Source organism: Oncorhynchus tshawytscha, linkage group LG20 (genome assembly GCF_018296145.1).
Source record: "Oncorhynchus tshawytscha isolate Ot180627B linkage group LG20, Otsh_v2.0, whole genome shotgun sequence".
In the NCBI taxonomy this organism is placed as follows: Eukaryota; Metazoa; Chordata; class Actinopteri; order Salmoniformes; family Salmonidae; genus Oncorhynchus; species Oncorhynchus tshawytscha.
The window spans coordinates 22,051,497-22,075,006 of NC_056448.1; the positions used below are offsets into that span (position 1 = coordinate 22,051,497).

Sequence of the window (23,510 nt, forward strand, 5' to 3'; positions counted from 1 at the left end):
AATTACAGTCAATAAAGGGAAAGGTGTTATTCTTATTCTATAACAAAATACCGATTTACAAAGCAATTTGCAAATGCCTGAAGGTATCACGTTCATCTGTACAAACAATAATACGGAAGTATAAACACCATGGGACCACGCAGCCGTCATACTGCTCAGGAAGGAGACACGTTCTGTCACCTAGAGATGAATGTACTTTTGTACGTTACCTTGGTGCGAAAAGTGCAAATCAATCCCAGAACAACAGCAAAGGACCTTGTGAAGATGCTGGAGGAAACAGGTACAAAAGTATCTACAGTGGGGAGAACAAGTATTTGATACACTGCCGATTTTGCAGGTTTTCCTACCTACAAAGCATGTAGAGGTCTGTCATTTTTATCATAGGTACACTTCAACTGTGAGAGATGGAATCTAAAACAAAAATCCAGAAAATCACATTGTATGATTTTTGAGTAATTCATTTGCATTTTATTGCATTACATAAGTATTTGATCACCTACTGACCAGTAAGAATTCTGGCTCTCACAGACCTAGTTAGTTTTTCTTTAAGAAGCCCTCCTGTTCTCCACTCATTACCTGTATTAACTGCACCTGTTTGAACTCGTTACCTGTATAAAAGACACCTGTCCACACACTCAATCAAACAGACTCCAACCTCTCCACAATGGCCAAGACCAGAGAGCTGTGTAAGGACATCAGGGATAAAATTATAGACCTGCACAAGGCTGGGATGGGCTACAGGACAATAGGCAAGCAGCTTGGTGAGAAGGCAACAACTGTTGGCGCAATTATTAGAAAATGGAAGAAGTTCAAGATGACGGTCAATCACCCTCGGTCTGGGGCTCCATGCAAGATCTCACCTCGTGGGGCATCAATGATCATGAGGAAGGTGAGGGATCAGCCCAGAACTACACGGCAGGACCTGGTCAATGACCTGAAGAGAGCTGGGACCACAGTCTCAAAGAAAACCATTAGTAACACACTACGCCGTCATGGATTAAAATCCTGCAGCGCACGCAAGGTCCCCCTGCTCAAGCCAGCACATATCCAGGCCCGTCTGAAGTTTGCCAATGACCATCTGGATGATCCAGAATGGGAGAAGGTCATGTGGTCTGATGAGACAAAAATATAGCTTTTTGGTCTAAACTCCACTGACCGTGTTTGGAGGAAGAAGAAGGATAAGTACAACCCCAAGAACACCATCCCATGAAGCATGGAGGTGGAAACATCATTCTTTGGGGATGCTTTTCTGCAAAGGGGACAGGACAACTGCACCGTATTGAGGAGAGGATGGATGGGGCCATGTATCGTGAGATCTTGGCCAACAACCTCCTTCCCTCAGTAGGAGCATTGAAGATGGGTCGTGGCTGGGTCTTCCAGCATGACAACGACCCGAAACATACAGCCAGGGCAACTAAGGAGTGGCTCCTTAAGAAGCATCTCAAGGTCCTGGAGTGGCCTAGCCAGTCTCCAGAGCTGAACCCAATAGGAAATCTTTGGAGGGAGCTGAAAGTCCGTATTGCCCAACGACAGCCCCGAAACCTGAAGGATCTGGAGAAGGTTTGTAGGGAGGAGTGGGACAAAATCCCTGCTGCAGTGTGTGCAAACCTGGACAAGAACTACAGGAAACGTATGATCTCTGTAATTGCAAACAAAGGTTTCTGTACCAAATATTAAGTTCTGCTTTTCTTATGTATCAAATACTTATGTCATGCAATAAAATGCAAATTAATTACTTAAAAATCATACAATGTGATTTTCTGGATTTTTGTTTTAGATTCCGTCTCTCACAGTTGAAGTGTACCTATGATAAAAAATTACAGACCTCTACATGCTTTGTAAGTAGGAAAACCTGCAAAATCGGCAGTGTATCAAATACTTGTTCTCCCCACTGTATATCCCCAGTAAAACGAGTCCTATATCAACGTAACCTGAAAGGCCTCTCAGCAAGGAAGAAGCCACTGCTCCAAAACCACCATAAAAAGCCAGACTATTGTTTGCAATTGCACATGGGGACAAAGATTGTACTTTTTGGAGAAATATCCTCTGGTCTGATGAAACAAAAATATAACTGTTTGTCCATAATGACCATTGTTATGTTTGGAGGAAAAAGGATGAAGCTTGCAAGCCGAAGAACACCATCCCAACTGGGGTGGCAGCATCATGTTGTGGGGGTGCTTTGCTGCCGGAGGGACTGGTGAACTTCACAAAATAGATGGCATCATGAGGATGGAAAATTATGTGGATATATTGAAGCAACATTTCTTGGTCGTAAAAGTGTCTTCCAAATGGACAATGACCCCAAGCACACTTCCAAAGTTGTGGCAAAATGGCTTAAGGACAACAAAGTCAAGGTTTTGGAGTGGATATCACAAAGCCCTGACCTCAATCCCATAGAAAAATTTTCGGCAGAACTGAAAAAGCGTGTGCAAGCAAGGAGGCCTACAAACCTGACTCAGGTACACCAGCTCTATCAGCAGGAATGGGCCAAAATTCACCCAACTTATTGTGAGAAGCTTGTGGAAGGCTACCCGAAACGTTTGCCCCAAGTTAAAACATTTAAAGGCAATGCTACCAAATACTAATTGAATGTATGTAAACTTCTGACCCACTGGGAATGTGATGAAAGAAATAAAAGCTGAAATAAATCATTCTCTCTACTACTATTCTGACATTTCACATTCTTAAAATAAAGTGGTGATCCTAACTGACCTAAGACAGAGCATTTTTACTAGGATTAAATGTCAGGAATTGTGAAAAACGGAGTATAAATCAAATCAAATTCAATTTTATTTGTCACATACACATGGTTAGTAGATGTTAATGCGAGTGTAGCAAAATGATTGTGCTTCTTGGTCCGACAATGCAGTAATAACCAACGAATAATCTAACCTAACCATTCCACAACTACTACCTTATACACACAAGTGTAAGGGGATAAAGAATATGTACATAAAGATATATGAATGAGTGATGGTACAGAACGGCATAGGCAAGATGCAGTGGATGGTATCGAGTACAGTATATACATATGAGATGAGTAATGTAGGATATGTAAACAAAGTGGCATAGTTTAAAGTGGCTAGTGAAACATGTATTACATAAAGATGCAGGAGATGATATAGACTACAGTATATACATATACATATGAGATGAGTAATGTAGGGTATGTAAACAATTTCCATTATTAAAGTGGCTGGAGTTGAGTCAGTATGGTGGCAGCAGCCACTCAATGTGAGTGGTGGCTGTTTAACAGTCTGATGGCCTTGAGATAGAAGCGGTTTTTCAGTCACTCGGTCCCTGCTTTGATGCACCTGTACTGACCTCACCTTCTGGATGATAGCGGGGTGAACATGCAGTGGCTCGGGTGGTTGTTGTGCTTGATGATCTTTTTGGCCTTCCTGTGACATCTGGTGGTGTAGGTGAGCTGGAGGGCAGGTAGTTTGCCCCCTGTGATGCGTTGTGCAGACCTCACTACCCTCTGGAGAGCCTTACGGTTGTGGGTGGAGCAGTTGCCGTACCAGGCGGTGATACAGCCTGACAGGATGCTCTCGATTGTCTATCTGTAGAAGTTTGTGAGTGCTTTTGGTGACAAGCCGAATTTCTTCAGCCTCCTGCTGCGCCTCTTCACAATGCTGCATGTGTGGGTGGACCAATTCAGTTTGTCCGTGATGTGTACGCCGAGGAACTTAAAACTTACTACCCTCTCCACTACTGTCCCGTCGATGTGGATAGGTGGGTTCTCCCTCTGCTATTTCCTGAAGATCACAATCATCTCCTTTGTTTTGTTGGCGTTGAGTGTGAGGTTATTTTCCTGACACCACACTCCGAGGGCCCTCACCTCCTCCCTGTAGGCCGTCTAGTCGTTGTTGGTAATCAAGCCTACCACTGTAGTGTCGTCCGCAAACTTGATGATTGAGTTGGAGGCGTGCATTGCCACGCAGTCGTGGGTGAACAGGGAGTACAGGAGAGGGCTCAGAACGCACCCTTGTGGGGCCCCAGTGTTGAGGATCAGCGGGGTGGAGATGTTGTTTCCTACCCTCACCACCTGGGAGCGATCCGTCAGGAAGTCCAGGACCCAGTTGCACGGGGCAGGGTCGAGACCCAGGGTCTCGAGCTTGATGACGAGTTTGGAGGGTACTGTGGTGTCAAATGATGAGCTGTCGTTGATGAACAGCATTCTCACATAGGTATTCCTCTTGTCCAGATGGGTTAGGGCAGTGTGCAGTGTGGTTGCGATTGCGTCGTCTGTGGATCTATTTGGGCGGTAAGTAAATTGGAGTGGGTCTAGGGTGTCAGGTAGGTTTGGAGGTGATATGGTCCTTGACTAGTCTCTCAAAGCACTTCATGATGGCGGAAGTGAGTGCTACGGGGCGGTAGTCGTTTAGCTCAGTTACCTTAGCTTTCTTGGGAACAGGAACAATGGTGGCCCTCTTGAAGCATGTGGGAACAGCAGACTGGGATAAGGATTGATTGAATATGTCCGTAAACATACCAGCCAACTGGTCTGCGCAAGCCCTGAGGACGTGGCTGGGGATGTCGTCTGGGCCTGCAGCCTTGCGAGGGTTAACACGTTTAAATGTTTTACTCACGTCGGCTGTAGTGAAGGAGAGTCCACAGGTTTTGGTAGCGGGCCATGTCAGTGGCACTGTATTGTCCTCAAAGCGAGCAAAAAAGTTATTTAGTCTGTCTGGGAGCAAGACACACTGGTCCGCTGGTTTTCTTTTTGTAATCCGTGATTGACTGTAGACCCTGCCACATACCTCGTGTCTGAGCCGTTGAATTGCGGCTCTACTTTGTCTCTATACTGACGCTTAGCTTGTTTGATTGCCTTGCGGAGGGAATAGCTACACTGTTTGTATTCGGTCATGTTTCCGGTCACCTTGCCCTGGTTAAAAGCAGTGGTTCGCGCGAATGCTGCCATCAATCCACGGTTTCTGGTTTGGGAATCTTTTAATCGTTGCTGTGGGTATAACATCGTCAATGCACTTTCTAATGAACTTGTCACCGAATCAGCGTATTCGTCAATGTTGTTGTTGGACACAATGCGGAACATATCCCAATCCACGTGATCAAAGCAGTCTTGAAGTGTGGAATCAGATTGGTCGGACCAGCGTTGAACAGACCTGAGCGTGGGAGCTTCTTGTTTTAGTCTCTGTCTGTAGGCTGGAAGCAACAAAATGGAGTCGTTATTAGCTATTAGCCCCCAAGCAGACGCATCGATGGCCCTGAATAAACTTTATTTGAATCTATGTAAACTGGAAACCACATATCCTGAGGCTGCATTCATTGTAGCTGGGGATTTTAACAAGGCTAATCTGAAAAGAAGACTCCCTAAATTCTATCAGCATATCGATTGTGCAACCAGGGCTGGTAAAACCCTGGATCATTGTTATTCTAACTTCTGCGACGCATATAAGGACCTCCCCCGACCTCCTCGTGGTCAGCTTTTCCAAAAGGAGGGCGGGGGAGGGCCTTATATGCGTCGCGGAAGTTAGAATAACAATGATCCAGGGTTTTACCAGCCCTGGTTGCACAATCGATGTGCTGATAGAATTTAGGGAGTCTTCTTTTCAGATTAGCCTTGTTAAAATCCCCAGCTACAATGAATGCAGCCTCAGGATATGTGGTTTCCAGTTTACATAGATTCAAATAAAGTTTATTCAGGGCCATCGATGCGTCTGCTTGGGGGCTAATATATACAGCTGCGATTATAATCTAAGAGAATTCCCTTGGTAGATAATGCGGACATTTGATTGTGAGGAATTCTAAGTCAGGTGAACAGAAGGACTTGAGTTCCTGTATGTTGTTATGATCACACCACGTCTCGTTAATCATAAGGCATACCCCCCCCCTCCCCCCCCCCCTCTTCTTACCAGAAAGATGTTTGTTTCTGTCGGCGCGATGCGTGAAGAAACCAGCTGGCTGCACCGACTCCGATAGAGTCTCTTGAGTGAGCCATGTTTCCGTGAAGCAAAGAACGTTACAGTCTCTGATGTCTCTCTGGAATGCTACCCTTGCTCGGATTTCATCAACCTTGTTGTCAAGAGACTGGACATTGGCGAGTAGTATGCTAGGGAATGGTGCGCGATGTGCCCGTCTCCGGAGCCTGACCAGAAGACAGCTTTGTTTGCCTCTTTTACGACGTCGTTGTTTTGGGTCGCCGGCTGGGATCCGATCCATTGTCCTGGGTGGAAGGCAGAACACAGGATCCGCTTCGGGAAAGTCATATTCCTGGTCATAAGGATGGTGAGTTGACGGTGCTCTTATATTCAGTAGTTCCTCCCGACTGTATGTAATGAAACCTAAGATGACCTGGGGTCCCAATGTAAGAAATAACACGTAAAAAAAAAAAATACTGCATAGTTTCCTAGGAACGCGAAGCGAGGCGGCCATCTCTGTCGGCACCGGAAGCACTGTATTTGGCTAAGGTGTATGTAAACTTCAGACTTCAACTGTTTGTGAAAAACAAACCTCATCATTTATGTAATGCTCTCTGTTGTTAGTGTTTTTTAGGTCAGTGTGTTATGAGTGACAATGTATACTTTCTGAGTGACAATTGTTGCCAGTGTTATGGTCGAACGAGCTTATTTTGAGACGTGTGAAGTGTTTTGGTGGTTTAGTGAGTTTTGGAGGTGAGAAACTGTTTGGCCAAGATGTATGTTGGTAATGCAGACTGTGCGAAGAGTTTTGAAAAAGGGGCTTCAGTATTGATCAATGCTTGTTAGCAATTGAAAAAAACTGTAATCGGACTATCCAAAACAATCGCATTATTGCGTGTATGTAACCGTACTCACTGACATGATGAAAATGGCACTTGACTGATCACGTGAGGATCTACAAAAGCTGAGGGTCATACAACAGTGAGATTGATACAGCCTGTCCTTTGCAAATGGCATTTTTTTGCACAGTAAGAGTGTGTGTGTCAGTGTGTGTGGACATTGGGTTCCTGCCTCTGAGGGGGTGCTTAGGCAGTGCTGTGTGTCATACAATGCTCAGTGGCAGGCAGGCCAGCAGGCTAGGCGGAGATGTGCTGTTTGCTGAATAAGCCGGGTATTAATAAATGAACAGGAGTGATGGTGGAGCCTAGCCCCGGGGCTGACAACACTGGAGGTAGAGAGAGGTAGGAGAGAGCGGAGAGAGTGGCGAGGAAGCGACAGCAGCAAGGAGAGAAAGAGAGAGCTAGAGAGAGGAGAGAGAAAGAGGAGAGAGGGGGAGGTGAATAATTCAGCGCCACACACTCTCAGATTCCTCCACACTTAATGCTGAGATCACAGCCAGGTTTAATGGCTTGGTACTGAGCACAATTAATGCTTTTATGCTCAAATCAATCACACACTGCAGAGCAGGAGAGAACCCATACACAGTCACTCCATCTACTGTCCCCGGGACCGTGTGTGTGTGTGTGTGTGTGTGTGTGTGTGTGTGTGTGTGTGTGTGTGTGTGTGTGTGTGTGTGTGTGCGTGTATGTGCGTGTGTGTGTGTGTGTGTGTGTATGCATCTGTGAGTGTGTATGTATTTGTCTTACCTAAGAGCCCTACATATCACAGCAAGGTTGTTTGAACACATGTACGTGTGATTCAATGCATACACCGAGCATGGCTTTGTTCTGTACGAGAGCCACTGGTGATGTCTACGAGGTGACAACATTTGTTCCTGTGTCAATGGCACCACACTGAGCAGCCTGCCACACAACATGGACCAGCACCACTGGGGGGTCTGAATAATGGTGAGTGAGAGAGAGAGAAATTAGATTTTGTGTTCTGGCTAGATTTCATTATCCACACTCATATGCATACTAAGCACACCACGTGCATTTATACACTAGCGCAAATGTGAATCTCCATGCGATGATCCCCACTAATCTGTTCCACCACTTCACTGACCCGACTTTGGCTCCCCGCACCACTGCCGAATCTCAATTGTGAATTATCTTAATCTGTCTGGGTGATAATGACTGTTACTAGACGAACGGGCAGCTCAAATCTGCTGTGACCTCTTTACAGACTGACAGAACAAGGCTGACGCCCATAGCATGACAGTGACCAGTAGGAAGACCCTCTGTCTCCTCTCCCATCCCTTCCAAACGCCTCTCATTTTAACCAGGAGATCAGGAGAATGCAGCCACCCAGCCCTACATTATTAATTGGCTGCCTGGTGAGTGGCCTTAGCCTTTGTTGCTGCTAGCTAGCACAATGTTAGCGCTTAAACAAAGAGCTATCAATTTATATGGCTGCTGCTGTTGAATAAGGTGACTCCTGGTTCAAGGACAAACTATTGTACATGCCATGCACAGTACACATACTGGTCCTTTCAAAGCACCACACAATGATATCAAATGGAAATAATGCCAATTTATATTTTATTTGAGTGTTTTTAGTGATCAGTGTTGCAGATAGACATAGTGCAAACTGGAACAACATCCATTATTATATGCTCCATATAATACAACACAGGAACCAGGGGCTTAAGGAAAGTCTCTGTAGATGGAAAATAGCCTACAGTCAACAGATCTCAGAAAGCTAGACAGACTTTACCTACACATTGGAGAGCACAGCTAGCTATACAAGGAGGATACGGTGGCTGCTGTGCTGGTGTATATAAAGCCTTTATTTCTATTGATCCCCTCTCTCTCCTCGGTGACCGAGGTGTTTACATGGCACTATTTCAATCACAGAGGATAAAGGAAATGTTTCCCTCTGCTGTTTGTAAGTCAATAAATGGGCCTATTAAAGGATTGTGAGTTTTGAGATGGGGAGGTAGGGAGGTGAGGACGTAGGGAAAAGGGGAGGTGGGGAGGGGGAGGTGAGGAGGTAGGGAGAAGGGGAGGGGGTGAGGAGGTAAGGAGGTGGGGAGGGGGTGAGAAGGTGGGGAGGAGCGGAGTGGTGAGGTGAGGAGGTAGGGAGAAGGGGAGGTAGGGAGGGGGAGGTGAGGGGGTGGGGAGGTAGGGAGGTGGGGAGGTAGGGAGAAGGGGAGGGGGAGGTGAGGTGGTGATGTGGGGAGGTGGTGATGTGAGGAGGTGAGGAGGTGGGGAGGTGGTGATGTGGGGAGGTGAGGAGGTGGTGATGTGGGGAGGTGAGGAGGTGGTGAGGTGGTGGTGAGGTGGTGAGGAGGTGATGTGGGGAGGTGGGTGGTGAGGTGGTGATGTGAGGTGGTGAGGTGAGGAGGTGAGGTGGGGAGGTGAGGAAGTGGTGATGTGGGGAGGTGAGGAGGTGGTGATGTGGTGATGTGGGGAGGTGAGGAGTTGGTGATGTGAGGAGGAGGTGGTGAAGAGGTAAGGAGGTGGTGAGGAGGGGAGGGGAGGAGGTGAGGTGGTGATGTGGGGAGGTGAGCTGGTGATGTGGGGAGGTGGTGATGTGGGGAGGTGAGGAGGTGAGGTGTTGAGGTGGTGATGTGAGGAGGTGGGGAGGTGAGGAGGTGGTGAGGTGGTGATGTGAGGAGGTGGGGAGGTGAGGAGGTGATGAGGTGGTGATGTGAGGTGGTGATGTGAGGTGGTGAGGAGGTGGTGAGGTGGTGACGAGGTGATGTGAGGTGGTGATGTGAGGTGACGAGGTGAGGAGGTGATGTGAGATGGTGAGGAGGTGGTAAGGAGGTGAGATGGTGATGTGGGGAGGTGAGGAGGTGGGGAGGTGAGGAGGTGATGTGAGGAGGAGGTGGTGAGGAGGTGATGTGAGGAGGAGGTGGTGAGGAGGTGAGATGGTGATGTGGTGAGGTGGGGAGGTAAGGTGGTGAGGTGGTGATGTGGGGAGGTGAGGAGGTGAGGAGGGGAGGTGAGGAGGTGGTGAGGTGGTGATGTGAGGAGGTGATGTGGGGAGATGAGGAGGTGGTGATGTGGGGAGGTGAAGAGGTGGTGAGGAGGAGGTGAGGAGATAAGTAGGTGGTGATGTAGGGAGGTGAGGTGGTGATGTGAGGTGGTGAGGTGGTGATGTGAGGCGATGGGGAGGTGAGGAGGTGAGGTGGTGATGAAGTGGTGATCTGAGGAGGTGAGGTGGTGAGGAGGTGATGTGGGGTGGTGAGGAGGTGAGGTGGTGATGTGGTGAGGAGATGAGGTGGTGAGGTGGTGAGGTTGTGAGGAGGTGATGTGAGGAGGTGATGTGGGGTGGTGAGGACGTGAGGAGGTGAGGTGGTGATGTGAGGAGATGAGGTGGTGAGGTGGTGAGGTTGTGAGGAGGTGAGGTGGTGATGTGAGGAGGTGAAGTGGTGAGGTGGGGAGGTGAAGAGGTGGGGAGGTGGGGAGGTGAGGAGGTGAGGAGGTGGGGCGATGGGGAGGTGGGAGGTGAGGAGGTGGGCAGCTGGGGGAAAATGAGGGCGCGATAGGAAAAATAAATAAATATGAGACAGGAGAAAATTTGAAGTATATTCTTAACTGGGAGGAGGGATAATTAATAGCAACAATTAATAGCAACATTTTGCATGTAAGAAATTTCTGGTAGAATTGAAACAGTTCTGACCCCAACCCTGATGGTGTCTAAAACAAGTCTAGCATTATCACAGGTCACTGATGTGGTATTGTTCCATTCCCCAGTAGTGTTGTTGTTGTTCAGCTGAACAGTAATATGTCTGGGAGTCACCATGATGAATTGAGCCACTCAGAAATAAATCAGGGTGTGTTTTCTAGGATACTTTCATCCCACCAATTACAATGCTGATGTGAACCACAATGATTTAACCTGATCACATACAAATGAACAGAAATGAACAGTAAATAATTGCGGATGCCATTACTATCATTCCTAAGCAGTAGGATGTACTGTTACAGGCTGGTTGGTAAATGACTGGCAGAAAAAGGCGTAGTATGTTCTCGGCTTCTTTCCCTTCTCGCTCTTCAGTCATCTTCCAGTTGAAAGGGGCTAAACTGAGCAGTATCCCATGAAGAAAGCCCAGCGGTTAAAAGGAGGGAAACGTCTTGTGAAGTGACTGAGCCACTCAACCCTGAAGTGACTGAGCCACTCAATTGCAATGGAAACCATTGGATGCACATACCTGCGCTGCACCAGGACCCCTACACAAATGTGTGCAAACACAAACACACACCTTAGCCAGGTTCAGCTCAGAGCAAGCCCTCCTTATCCCTTAGGAGTGTGCCACAATCACTGAGGCTTCAGAGCAGTCAAACCAGTAGAATGAACTGCCAGTGATCTGTTCCATCCTCTCAGCCACACGCAATGGGAAACAATTAACACGCCACTCGGAGATGCATCTCTCCGGATGTGAAGGTGTGGGGGAGGGGGGGGGGGTCTCCTATTATTTGACTTTCCTGAGGTAATGGAGTGACCTTGTGATGTAGCCTGACACCAAATGTCCGTTGCCAGGGAGATGGTTAATGTCTCAATGTCATTGGCTCCCTCCTGGCTGAGGGGAGAGGGGAGTGAGGGAAGCCATCCAAACAGCCTCATACTAGGAGCACACACACACTATAAGACACATGCACACACTAAAATACATACTAGAGGTCGACCGTTTAATCGGAATGGCCGATTAATTAGGGATGATTTCATGTTTTCATCACAATCAGTGATCGGCATTTTTGGACACCGATTATGGCCGATTACATTGCACTCCACGAGGAGACTGCGTGGCAGGCTGACTACCTGTTACGGAAGTGCAGCAAGGAACCAAGATAAGGTGCTAGCTAGCATTAAACTTATCTTATAAAAAACTATCAATCTTAACATAATCACTAGTTAACTACACATGGTTGATGATATTACTAGTTAATCAAGCTTGTCCTGCATTGCATATAATCGATGCGGTGCCTGTTAATTTATCATTGAATCACAGCCTACTGCACCAAATGGGTGATTTAACAAGCGCATTCGTGAAAAAAGCACTGTCGTTGCACCAATGTGTACCTAACCATAAACATCAATGCCTTTCTTAAAATCAATACACAAGTATATTTTTTTTAACCTGTATATTTATTTATTTTAACTAGGGCAATTGTGTCACTTCTCTTGCGTTCAGTGTAAGCAGAGTCAGGATATATGCAGCAGTTTGGGCCGCCTGGCTCGTTGCGAACTGTGCGAAGACCATTTCTTCCTAACAAAGACCGTAATTAATTTGCCAGAATTGTACATAATTATGACATAACATTGAAGGTTGTGCAATGTAACAGCAATATTTAGACTTAGGGATGCCACCCGTTAGATAAAATACGGACCGGTTCTGTATTTCATTGAAAGAATAAACGTTTTGTTTTCGAAATGATAGTTTCCGGATTTGATTTGACCATATTAATGACCTAAGGCTCATGTTTCTTTGTGTTATTATATTATAATTAAGTCTATGATTTGATAGAGCAGTCTGACTGAGCGGTGGTAGGCAGCAGCAGGCTCGTAAGCATTCATTCAAACAGCACTTTCCTGCATTTACCAGCAGCTCTTCGCTGTGCTTCAAGCATTGCGCTGTTTATGACTTCAAGCCTATCAACCCCCGAGATTAGGCTGGCAATACTAAAGTACCTATTAGAACATCCAATAGTCAAAGGTATATGAATTACAAATGGTATAGAGAGAAATAGTCCTATAATAACTACAACCTAAAACTTTTTACCTGGGAATATATTGAAGACTCATGTTAAAAGGAACCACCAGCTTTCATATGTTCTGAGCAAGGAACTTAAACGTTAGCTGGCACATATTGCACTTATACATTCTTCTCCAACACTTTGTTTTTGCATTATTTAAACCAAATTGAACATGTTTCATTATTTATTTGAGACTAAATTTATGTTATTGATGTATTATATTAATTTAAAATAAGTGTTCATTCAGTATTGTTGTAATTGTCATTATTACAAATATATATATAAAAATCGTCCGATTAGTCGGTATCGGCGTTTTTGGGGTCCTCCAATAATCGGTATCGGCTTTGAAAAACCATAATCGGTCGACCTCTAATACATACACACAAACACCATGTGCATGCAATATACACACACACCAATATTCATACACCCATTTGCAGTGTTGGTATGCAAAGAAAATGAATTATCCCTCACACTACAAAAGTACCTAAAAAACATAATTCTTTGTCTGGCACACATCAACAGACAGTGAGTTGAGAGGACCAGAGAATAGCACCTAATCGTGAATATACAGATGTAGGATCTTAATTTCATCACCCTTGTTGCAGGAGAACATTCCTGCGGGAAATGTAAAACTAGTCGTGTATTTTAGGTTTTAAAAGGCTTCTGAAGTTTGTGATTTCCACTTTGATATTTCAGAAATGTTCCTACGAAAAATGTATCAACCCCCAAAAAATGTCCGATAATTATAATGCACATAATAATTCACATTTCCTGATGATGCAGGATTATTTTCCTGCTGTAGCAAACTGACTCAAATTAAGATCCTACATCTGTATTGTACAGTGTCTGTATGCATGAGCATATGGACAGAAAATAATGCATATGAATGAAGGTAGTGCAGCTGAATAAATGTCTATGTTTAGCATGCGTAGAGTACAGGAGAGGAGGAGAAGCCCTGCTGCCACTTCTATACACTGCAATCATTCAGCTGTCTCTGGTAATGCTTCATTTATTTTTATTTTTTTTACTCTCCACAGCTATCTCTTATTTCTCTCTCTCTCTCTCTTATTTCTCTCTCTCTCTCTCTCTTATTTCTCTCTCTCTCTCTCTCTCTCTCTCTCTCTCTCTCGCTCTCTCTCTCGCTCCCTCAGCATCTGATGCAATCCGTAACCAACACACAGTCTCTTCCTGGCTCTCAGACACAAAGAGAGGGAAGAGTAGGAAAAGAGGGAGCGTGTGCCGTCTAAAGGGAGGGGGGCATCTCTTCATAGATGTGCCAATCCTCCTCATACCCAAGGGGCACATGGGAATAAACACCAGAGACTGACAAAGCCAGCGCTAAGGAACAAGGGCAGACAGGTGGATACAGTCCATTAGCGCCCCCTATGAGACAGAGAGGGGATAGCGCTTCTCAATGGAAGTGCATACAGGACAAGGCAGTGGAGGCACAAAGGAGGCAGCACCAGTGGCATGATGTCACTGGTAACTGGGCTCTGTGAAGGCTGACCTCTGAGAATTGTGTTGTGGGTTGGTCAAGTGTGTGTATGTGTGTGGTGTGGGGGGGTAACGTGTGCATGTTTGTTCAGTGTGAGTGTGCATTTGCTTCTTTGCACGTCTTTGTTCAATTGGGTGTGATCACGATAGAGGAATGATGCTGTATTTTCCCAACTTTCTCTCTCTCTCTCTTTCTCCATCTCTATCCCTCTCTCTCTCTGTCTCTCTCTCGCTCTCTCTCGCTCACTCGCTCTCTCTTTCTCCATCTCTATCCCTCTCTCTCTCTGTCTCTCTCTCGCTCTCTCTCGCTCACTCGCTCTCTCTTTCTCCATCTCTATCCCTCTCTCTCTGTCTCTCTCTCGCTCTCTCTCGCTCTCTCTCGCTCTCTCTTTCTCCATCTCTATCCCTCTCTCTCTGTCTCTCTCTCTCTCTCTCTCTCTCGCTCACTCGCTCTCTCTTTCTCCATCTCTATCCCTCTTTCTCCATCTCTATCCCTCTCTCTTTCTCCATCTCTCTCTCTCTCTCTCGCTCTCTCTTTCTCCATCTCTCTCCATCTCTCTCCCTCTCTCTCTGTCTCTCTCTCTCCCCAGAGCAGTCTGTTCAATAATTCACAGGGAGGCAGTGGGGCAGGCTTGGCAGGGGGTGCACCAGCTGACCGTGTGCACAGACAAAGCTGTCAAACTGGAGAAGAATCAGGTGGGTGCCACAGGGGCAAGTCCCTCTTCCCTCACATACTGTAGGACCCCCTCTCACACACAGCACGCGGTTCCAGCACTGCTATCCAGATTCACACACACACACACACACACACACACACACACACACACACACACACACACACACACACACACACACACACACACACACACACACACACACACACACACACACTCTCAAAGCCCAGCATGGGGGCTAGCCAAATCTGGTCTCTCTGGGAAAGTCCTGCACTCTTGAAGCCCCAGCACAGTCTCCCCGAGCCTCAGCAAGGCACTCAGCCCCCCCCTCCCACTTCCATACACACCCCCAGCCTCATAACCCTCTCCTTATAGCTCTAAGGAGTGTCAAGAGGGGGTCACATTTGTCCAACCCCCACAACTCCACTCCTCTTTCAAAGCAGAGGGGCCATGATGTTCTATAGGGACTACAGTCTAGCGGTTTATCCCCCCTCCACTTAAAACAGACACATCATCATCACACAGCAGCAGGAACACACAGATTCCATCACTGGAACTCAACACATCTACCATTCCCCTTGTTTAGGACAGTTTCCTCTCCTCCTTCTCACTTCTTCACTCACTCGCTCCTGCTCCAGCACTTCTTCAGAGTGATACAGTTTCTCCTCTCTGTCCTCCAGCTCTTCCCTGAGTTTTGGCACGCAAGCGTTTTTCTTTTCTATTTCCCTCTCTCCCTCTTCTCCTCCTCACTTCTCTCCTCTCTCCCTCTTCTCCTCCTCACTTCTCTCCTCTCTCCCTCTTCTCCTCCTCACTTCTCTCCTCTCTCCCTCTTCTCCTCCTCACTTCTCTCCTCTCTCCCTCTTCTCCTCCTCAGTTCTCTTCTCTCTCCCTCTTCTCTCTTCTCCTCCTCAGTTCTCTCCTCTCTCCCTCTTCTCCTCCTCAGTTCTCTCCTCTCTCCCTCTTCTCCTCCTCAGTTCTCTCCTCTCTCCCTCTTCTCCTCCTCAGTTCTCTCCTCTCTCCCTCTTCTCCTCCTCAGTTCTCCTCTGTCCCTCTTCCCTCTTCTCCTCCTCACTTTGCATCAACACTTGAGCTGACTGATCTCTCAACGACTCCCCCTTCCTTCCCTCTTCCTTTCTCTCCCTCTCTCTTCCCCTCTCCCTCTCACAATTTTTTCTCTACACAGTCAAAGCAAAGACAATGCCGTCTTAATAGGCAAATTAATTAGCACGCTGCAAACTCATTAAAAACTGAAGCAAACTGTGGCACAATGAAGACAATGTTCACACTAAACGCAGCGCAGAAGACGACATGATTTAGAGAAGACATCGCATCCATGACAGTTTAGGACGCCCACACACTTTAATTGTGATTGCTTGGTAGAGCTGCCGTAGCTCAAACGACGACGAGGCAACGGCGGTGTTATTTTGTGAGACTTCATTTCCTCGTTTGGTTAGAGGATGCTCTAAAAGTGCTTACGACAAACAGAGGCTGAGTAGTGGGCTTATGTTTTTATGCACCCGTGTCTTTCTGTTATCTGCCTTCTCTCCTCTCTCTCTCTCGTTCCTATTTCCTGCATGCTGTGTCCTAACCTAGGAATGAGTTACACTTGATTCCTTCAACACCTTTGGAATTGTGCCACAGCGGGGCATCTTCATTGCTGGCTGGAATCTCCACAGCTACATAGGAGAGGATCTCACTCCTAAAAACACATTTGGCTTACTAGATATGGAGAGGTTCTCAACTTTCTCAAAATGTAACTCAATGTAATTGCATAATTTGAACTATTTAAAAACTTAAGATATGTCACGATTCTCTCTATAATACAATATGTTATATCAATATCCGTATTACAATATTTTAGATGATTCGTGTCTTTGACTTAATTGTTTCCTGTAACATAGTAGATATGAATATGTTTCTAATTGATGCACAGATGGAATTATATCCAGCTTACTGTACATAGTGGGTATTTTGAAAGAAAACTAAAATAATACACCGAACTCAAGCAAAGCAACAAGTAGAGCTACAGGGCAATTCCACGATAACAGAATTGCGTTGAGACTCAGATTTTTCACTTTAAAAATGTATGACAAACAAAAACCAGTGATTTTTAAAGTTTAAGAAACCAACAACGATACGCACAAGGACTACTTCTAACAGTATAGACTGAACATTTTACAAAAACACATTACTGTGCAGATGCAAAGTTTAGTGACAGAATTCCGGTAAAATCTCCTTCAGTTTTTTATATCACCACGTTTTCCAAAAAGATCTGCCACAAATGAAGATTGAAAGATGTCTGCAGAAAGAAGGGGGTCCACTATGACATGACACCTTGACTTTGAGCTGTTGAGCTGGTTGAACTACAGTAAGGGAAGTGGATTTAGGTAACCGGTAACAGAATTACCGTAGCAGAATGTCATCATGAGTCCCTGATCTGCACTATACAGAAATGTATAATTATGGATATGAATGTCCTTCTCTTCATGGTGATGTATCCTGAATAGGTACAAAGGTAGAAATATGCACGAATCCTTTTGCATATTTGGGTATTATTCTACACATTGCTATTATAGTAATGAGCTCTGACCCCAAACAAGACCAAATTTGGTTGGTCAGGACAGGACCAAATCTGAGCCAATCATAGACGTCTGTTTCACAAGTTTAGAAATCAAAGTACAGTACAGTAGAGTAGAGTTCAGTACAGTAAAGTACAGTAAAGTATACAGAGTACAGTACAGCAGAGAACAGCACAGTAGAGTAGAGTTCAGTATGGTATAGTACAGTAAAGTACTCTACTGTACTGTACTGTACTCTACTGTTCTGTACTCTGCTGTACTGTACTGTACTCTACTGTGCTGTACTGTACTCTACTGTACTGTACTCTACTGTACTCTACTGTTCTATACTCTGCTCTACTGTGCTCTACTGTACTCTACTGTACTGTACTGTTCTGTACTCTACTGTACTGTACTGTACTCTGCTGTAATGTACTGTACTCACATGTACTGTACTGTACTATACTCTACTCTACTATACTCTACTCTACTTTGCTGTACTCTACTGTACTGCACTCTACTGTTCTGTACTCTGCTGTACTGCACTCTACTGTACTCTACTGTACTGCACTCTACTGTACTCTACTGTTCTGTACTCTGCTGTACTCTGCTGTAATGTACTGTACTCACCTGTACTCTACTCTACTGTACTCTACTGTACTCTACTCTACTGTACTCTACTGTACTCTACTATACTGTACTATACTCTACTGTACTCTACTGTACTCTACTATACTGTACTGTACTCTACTGTACTCTACTATACTATACTGTACTGTACTCTACTGTACTCTGCTGTAATGTACTGTACTCACCTGTACTGTACTGTACTCTACTATACTCTACTCTACTGTACTGTACTCTACTGTACTCTACTGCACTCTACTGTACAGTACTCTACTCTACTGTACTCTACTGTACTCTACTGTACAGTACTCTACTGTACTCTACTGCACTCTACTGTACTGTACTGTTCTGTACTCTGCTGTACTGTACTCTACTGTACTGTACTGTTCTGTACTCTACTCTACTGTACTCTACTCTACTGAACTTCACATGTCGGTGCTCATGGGTTCCTTTTACATGGAAATACCCTACAACAACCATGCCCCACTCCTGTGCTCTTGTTCTCTGTCAGTCTCTGACACGCACACACACACACACACACACACACACACACACACACACACACACACACACACACACACACACACACACACACACACACAGCCCCAAGCCCCTCCTCTGCTCAGCTCTCACACCTCGCCACCATTCACTACCCTGCTCTCAATAGTCTCACGTCCGGGCAGCCTGGCAGACCAGCACTTGCACTGTCACACACACACTTCGGACTAGTCGTCTGTCTCACAGAGCGAGCCGTTCCCACCTGCGAGCGTAGTGACATGATCCGAGGGGCTCACAGCCAGGTGCCAAGAGGCAGCCAGAGGTGTCACCACATCCCAGACGGGGTGGGAGCAGCCGCCACACGGCAACCATTCACACCGCCTGTCTGTCACACTCCCCCAGAGCTCCCCAACACTCCCTTAACGCCACGCTAGTTATCACCGTGTCAGAACCACGTGGCGGGGATGCTGTGAGGAGGTTGTGTGTGGGATTGAGAAGGATGGTTAGCTCACCTGGTGGCCAGAGGCTTCTCCTCCAACTTATATGGCTTGACGAACCACTTCCCGATCCGTACAAAGTCCTTGTCCAACAAACACCTGGGGGATGGGAGACATTAAACAACTGTATCACACACACACAGGTAAAGGACCATTAACACACAAACATACATGCACATAGACACAGACATTCTACATAGAGATTGTCACACATGTACCCAATCGGGGAAGAATAGAGAATATAATACATGTATTTTCATACATCTCACATCAATGGAGTTACACAGTTCCTTGAGATACATGTTCTATTGAAGGCTTCATGACAATCCAATATAGTGCAGAGGTATAGAGTTAGAAGAGAGGAGGAGGTAGACTCAAGGTAATACGGTTCATTCAGCCTGCCCCTTATGATGATCATTGATGTTTAACTTAATTGAGAACAAATATATCCTGGTTCATTTAGCAGATGGGAAATGTTTATTGGAGTCATTGATTCACTCCAGGTTATAATTTGATTATCTCTTGTAGTCTTTTAGCCATCGGTGGTCTGGTATTCTTGCCAGAATTCTTTGCTGTCTTTCCCCAGTTGGTCGGAGAAGAAATTGTTATATGAGCAGAAATAGCCAATAACTAGACTGGGAATATTCAGCTTACTTTATGTGATACTTTACATCCAGACTATATGACACAAGGCGTTTTCCAAGCAGCTCATTGTACTGTACCTCTCCAGCAGGTTGTGAATGGCCTTGAACAGGAGGGTCCGGCATTCGTATGACAGCCCACACTCCCACTGTCCCTCCTCAGCCACTGGAATACAGGAAGTGAAGATGGGTTAGCAACTGATGGTTACAGTGAGATCAACACAGTTCATACACTCAAACACAGTACACAAAGACACACAGGACACTGCAATGCCAACAGCACAAGAAGCTTCTAAGACTATAGATGAACGTTACCCACAGACAAGTATCTACATGTACATCCATCCACAGACTGACTCATCAGAAGCCCTTCACCATTATCTTCCATACACGTTAAACCACTGTGGGACACTGTGGAAGAAACAACAAGGACCACTGTAGGGCACAGTGAAAGAAACTACAAGGACCACTGTGGGGCACTGTGGAAGAAACGACAAGGACCACTGTGGGGCACAGTGAAAGAAACTACAAGGACCACTGTGGGGCACTGTGGAAGAAACGACAAGGACCACTGTGGGGCACAGTGAAAGAAACTACAAGGACCACTGTGGGGCACTGTGGAAGAAACGACAAGGACCACTGTGGGGCACTGTGGAAGAAACTACAAGGACCACTGTGGGGCACTGTGGAAGAAACTACAAGGACCACTGTGGGGCACTGTGGAAGAAACTACAAGGACCACTGTGGGGCACTGTGGAAGAAACGACAAGGACCACTGTGGGGCACTGTGGAAGAAAATACAAGGACCACTGTGAGGAACTGTGGAAGAAAATACAAGGACCATTGTGAGGAACTGTGGGTGAAACCACTGTGGGGCACTGTGGAATAAACTATGAGGACTACTGTGAGGAACTGTGGGTGAAACTACAAGTACCACTACAAGCATGCATGTTTACATTATGTGCGTGCATCAGAGGAGGCTGCTAACGGGAGGACGGTTCATAATAATGGCTGGAATGAAGTCAATGGAGTAGTATCAACCACATGGAAACCACGTTTCAGCCATTATTATGAGCCGTCCTGCCTTCAGCAGCCTCCACTGGTGTGTGTGTGTGTGCTCCCTGTGCCTCTATACAGCTGTCAGGTCCTGTCAGCTTCATTTAGTCAGCGCTGGGAGAGACAGTGTCTGTGTGTTTGTGTTTGTGTGTGTGTTTGTGGCCGCACAGGGAGTCAGGAGAGGAGAGACAAGGAGAGGAGAGACAAGGAGAGGAGAGACAGGGCGGGGCGGCACCACGTGCAGAAGCCAGTCCTGACAGCCCAGCAGCAAACAAGAGAGTCGTCAGGTCGACAGCGCTTAGTTCCAGTTCCTGCCATGTCAGCAGCCAGCTCAGATGACCTGTGTGGGGTAGTGGATGGATCTGATTCCTACCACTACTGGCTCCCTCCTCATTACTTCTTCCCAGAAGAGGAGCAGCTACTGATAGCTCTAGTGTTCTTTGTTCTCTACCATACCTGGAGAACGATTGGGAGGGATAGGAAGCTTTGTGAGTGGGTGTTGTGTTTACTTACAGGGTGGCGGCAAACAAAAAGCACCGGGTGCGTACACAGAGGGAGGGAGGGAGGGAGGGAGGGAGGGAGGGAGGGAGGGAGGGAGGGAGGGAGGGAGGGAGGGAGGGAGGGAGGGAGGGGGAGGGAGGGAGGGAGGGAGGGAGGGAGGGAGGGGACAGAGCCCAGGGGAGGGGTGGAGGACCAACAGAGGTTGATCTTTTTTCTTTTTCTTTTTCAGTTGTGTATTTCTTTTTTTCCATCTTTCTCTTTCTTGCTTTGTTGATATTTCCCTCCCTTCCCTCACACTGACGTGAATGAAATTTCCCTACTTGCCAGAATTCCCCGGTAACCATGGCAACACTGGCTGTGAGAACACAGCTCCTCGGCATTCAATTCCACCACCGCCCGCTGCCCGCCCTCTCCCTCCCTACCTGCCTCCCTCCTCCCACCCGCTCCTTCTTCCTCTGTTCTATTGCCTTCCAACACCCCACCCCCCTTTCCTCCCCTCTCTCCCTCCCCTCCCTCATTCATTCCCGCTCCAGGGCTCAGACAGGAAGCTCAGTTCCAGCCAGCTATTCTACAGGGAAGAGTGCTCCATGAGCGGAATGCCAAGTCTCCAGCAAATCCAGCTCATTAGCTCGCCCCTTTCTCTCTCAAATCCCTTTTCCACACTGCCAATCCACCGCCAGTCGTCTTCATCTATCTATCCCACCACTTCCCCCCCTCCCTCCTTTCCCCCTTGTCTTCTCTCTCTCTCACTCACTCTACCCGACCCACCACCACCACCACGGAACACGCCCAGGTTTCTCAACCCCTTTTCACCCAGGTTTGAGTCACCCTGCCTGGGGGGAAGCTTGACATGACCCCCCCCTCCCAGCCAAATCCAGCCACAGCCACACAATGAGCTCCCTACCTCTGGGAGCCAGGAGAAAGAAAGCTGAACTGATATGATCACCTCATTGCTTATGTCTCTCTGACTGGTGTAGGTTAAAGCACTGACAACAGCAGAATGTCACTCCTCAGAGTGTAGGGTATCAACTGATGCTCTCCCAAGATTACAACATGTAACAGACAAATCTGGAATTCCACTTGCCGCTCCCCAGCAGCAACAACATGTGAAAGTCATTACAGCTATTGTTTACATTGTAGTCACCGAGGAGCTGGAGCTGCACCTTATCAAGCCCTAAACACACGGTGTGGCTATTTCCCTCTTGTATACTGTACACACACACACACACGCACGCACACGCACGCACACACATGCACGCACACGCACACACATGCACGCACACGCACACACACGCACGCACACGCACGCACACACACGCACACACACGCACACACATGCACGCACACGCACACACATGCACGCACACGCACACACAAAAAAACTTGAGTGTGAAATCTGATCTGACATTTTGAACTATTCAAATCCTTACGGGACCTGTGGGGCTTTATGTTTGACAAACAGCTGCAGAATAGCAACAAGTCACCACCATGGAATAGTGATTGCTGTGCTTAGAGAGATGAAGTGTGGTGAGGTGAAACGTATAGACCTTTATCTAGATGAGTGTCGTCTCTGCACCTCTCAGCAGGGCCTTATTAGGGCCTCGGCAGACTCCTGAGAGGTGGACAGAGCACCACCTCACAACTTCAGCTGTGGATGATAACCGTCAAGGTTATCTCCATTTTAGTGTGTGTGTGTGTGTGTGTGTGTGTGTGTGTGTGTGTGTGTGTGTGCGTGTGTGTGCGTGTGTGCGTGTGTCAGATGACACAGATAAGGAGAATGAGAGAGAAAAGGGAAAAGCATGCTTTGTGTTCAAGATGTGGGTGTGAACTGAACTGACTGAAAATGTGATATCACGTATTGCATGTGCATGAGAGCTGTGCCACTTTGTTTGCACCTATGAGTTGTTTTGTGTGTAAAAGTATTTGTTATCATGCTGGGTGAACTTGTCTGTGTGAATGGGTTCATTCATATTGTGTGGACTTGTGTGTCTGTGTGTGTGCATCTATCTGGGCCACTGGCGTACCACACAACCCCCGCAGCCCCCACAAGGATGTCGCCCCCGGCCCCAGAATAGCATGAGATTAGCTATTAAAGCTGCTAATGTTCTCTCTGCCCCATGCAAATATGAATAGAATTGCAGGAAATTTGCTCTAAAAATGCTAAACTCTCTCGGCATCATTATAAAATGTGTAAAATAGCATGAGATTAGCTATAAAACTGCTATTTTTTCATCTGCCCCATGGAAATATGTGTAAGAGATAAGAATAACAAATAATTAAATAAGGAGCAGCAGTAAATAACAATATTGGGGCTATAAACAGGGGATACGGGTACAGAGTCAATGGGTGGGGGCACCGGTGTCGAGGTAATTGAGGTAATATGTACATGTAGGCAGAGTTATTAAAGTGACTATGCACAGATAATAACAGAGAGT

At 46.5% G+C, this 23,510-nt stretch overlaps 1 protein-coding gene across 5 annotated transcripts in view; it reads right to left on the reverse strand.

Annotated features, from left to right (window-relative positions):
- Positions 1-23,510, reverse strand: part of LOC112241878 (mediator of RNA polymerase II transcription subunit 13-like) — a 127,449-nt gene that overhangs the window by 38,509 nt on the left and 65,430 nt on the right. For all 5 annotated transcript variants that reach the window (XM_042302345.1, XM_042302346.1, XM_042302344.1 and 2 more), the window contains exons 3-4: positions 19,600-19,684; positions 18,893-18,976 (exon numbers count right to left, since the gene is read on the reverse strand). In XM_042302345.1, coding sequence (XP_042158279.1) covers positions 18,893-18,976; positions 19,600-19,684 — 169 coding nt within the window. The remainder of the gene's footprint in view (positions 1-18,892; positions 18,977-19,599; positions 19,685-23,510) is intronic.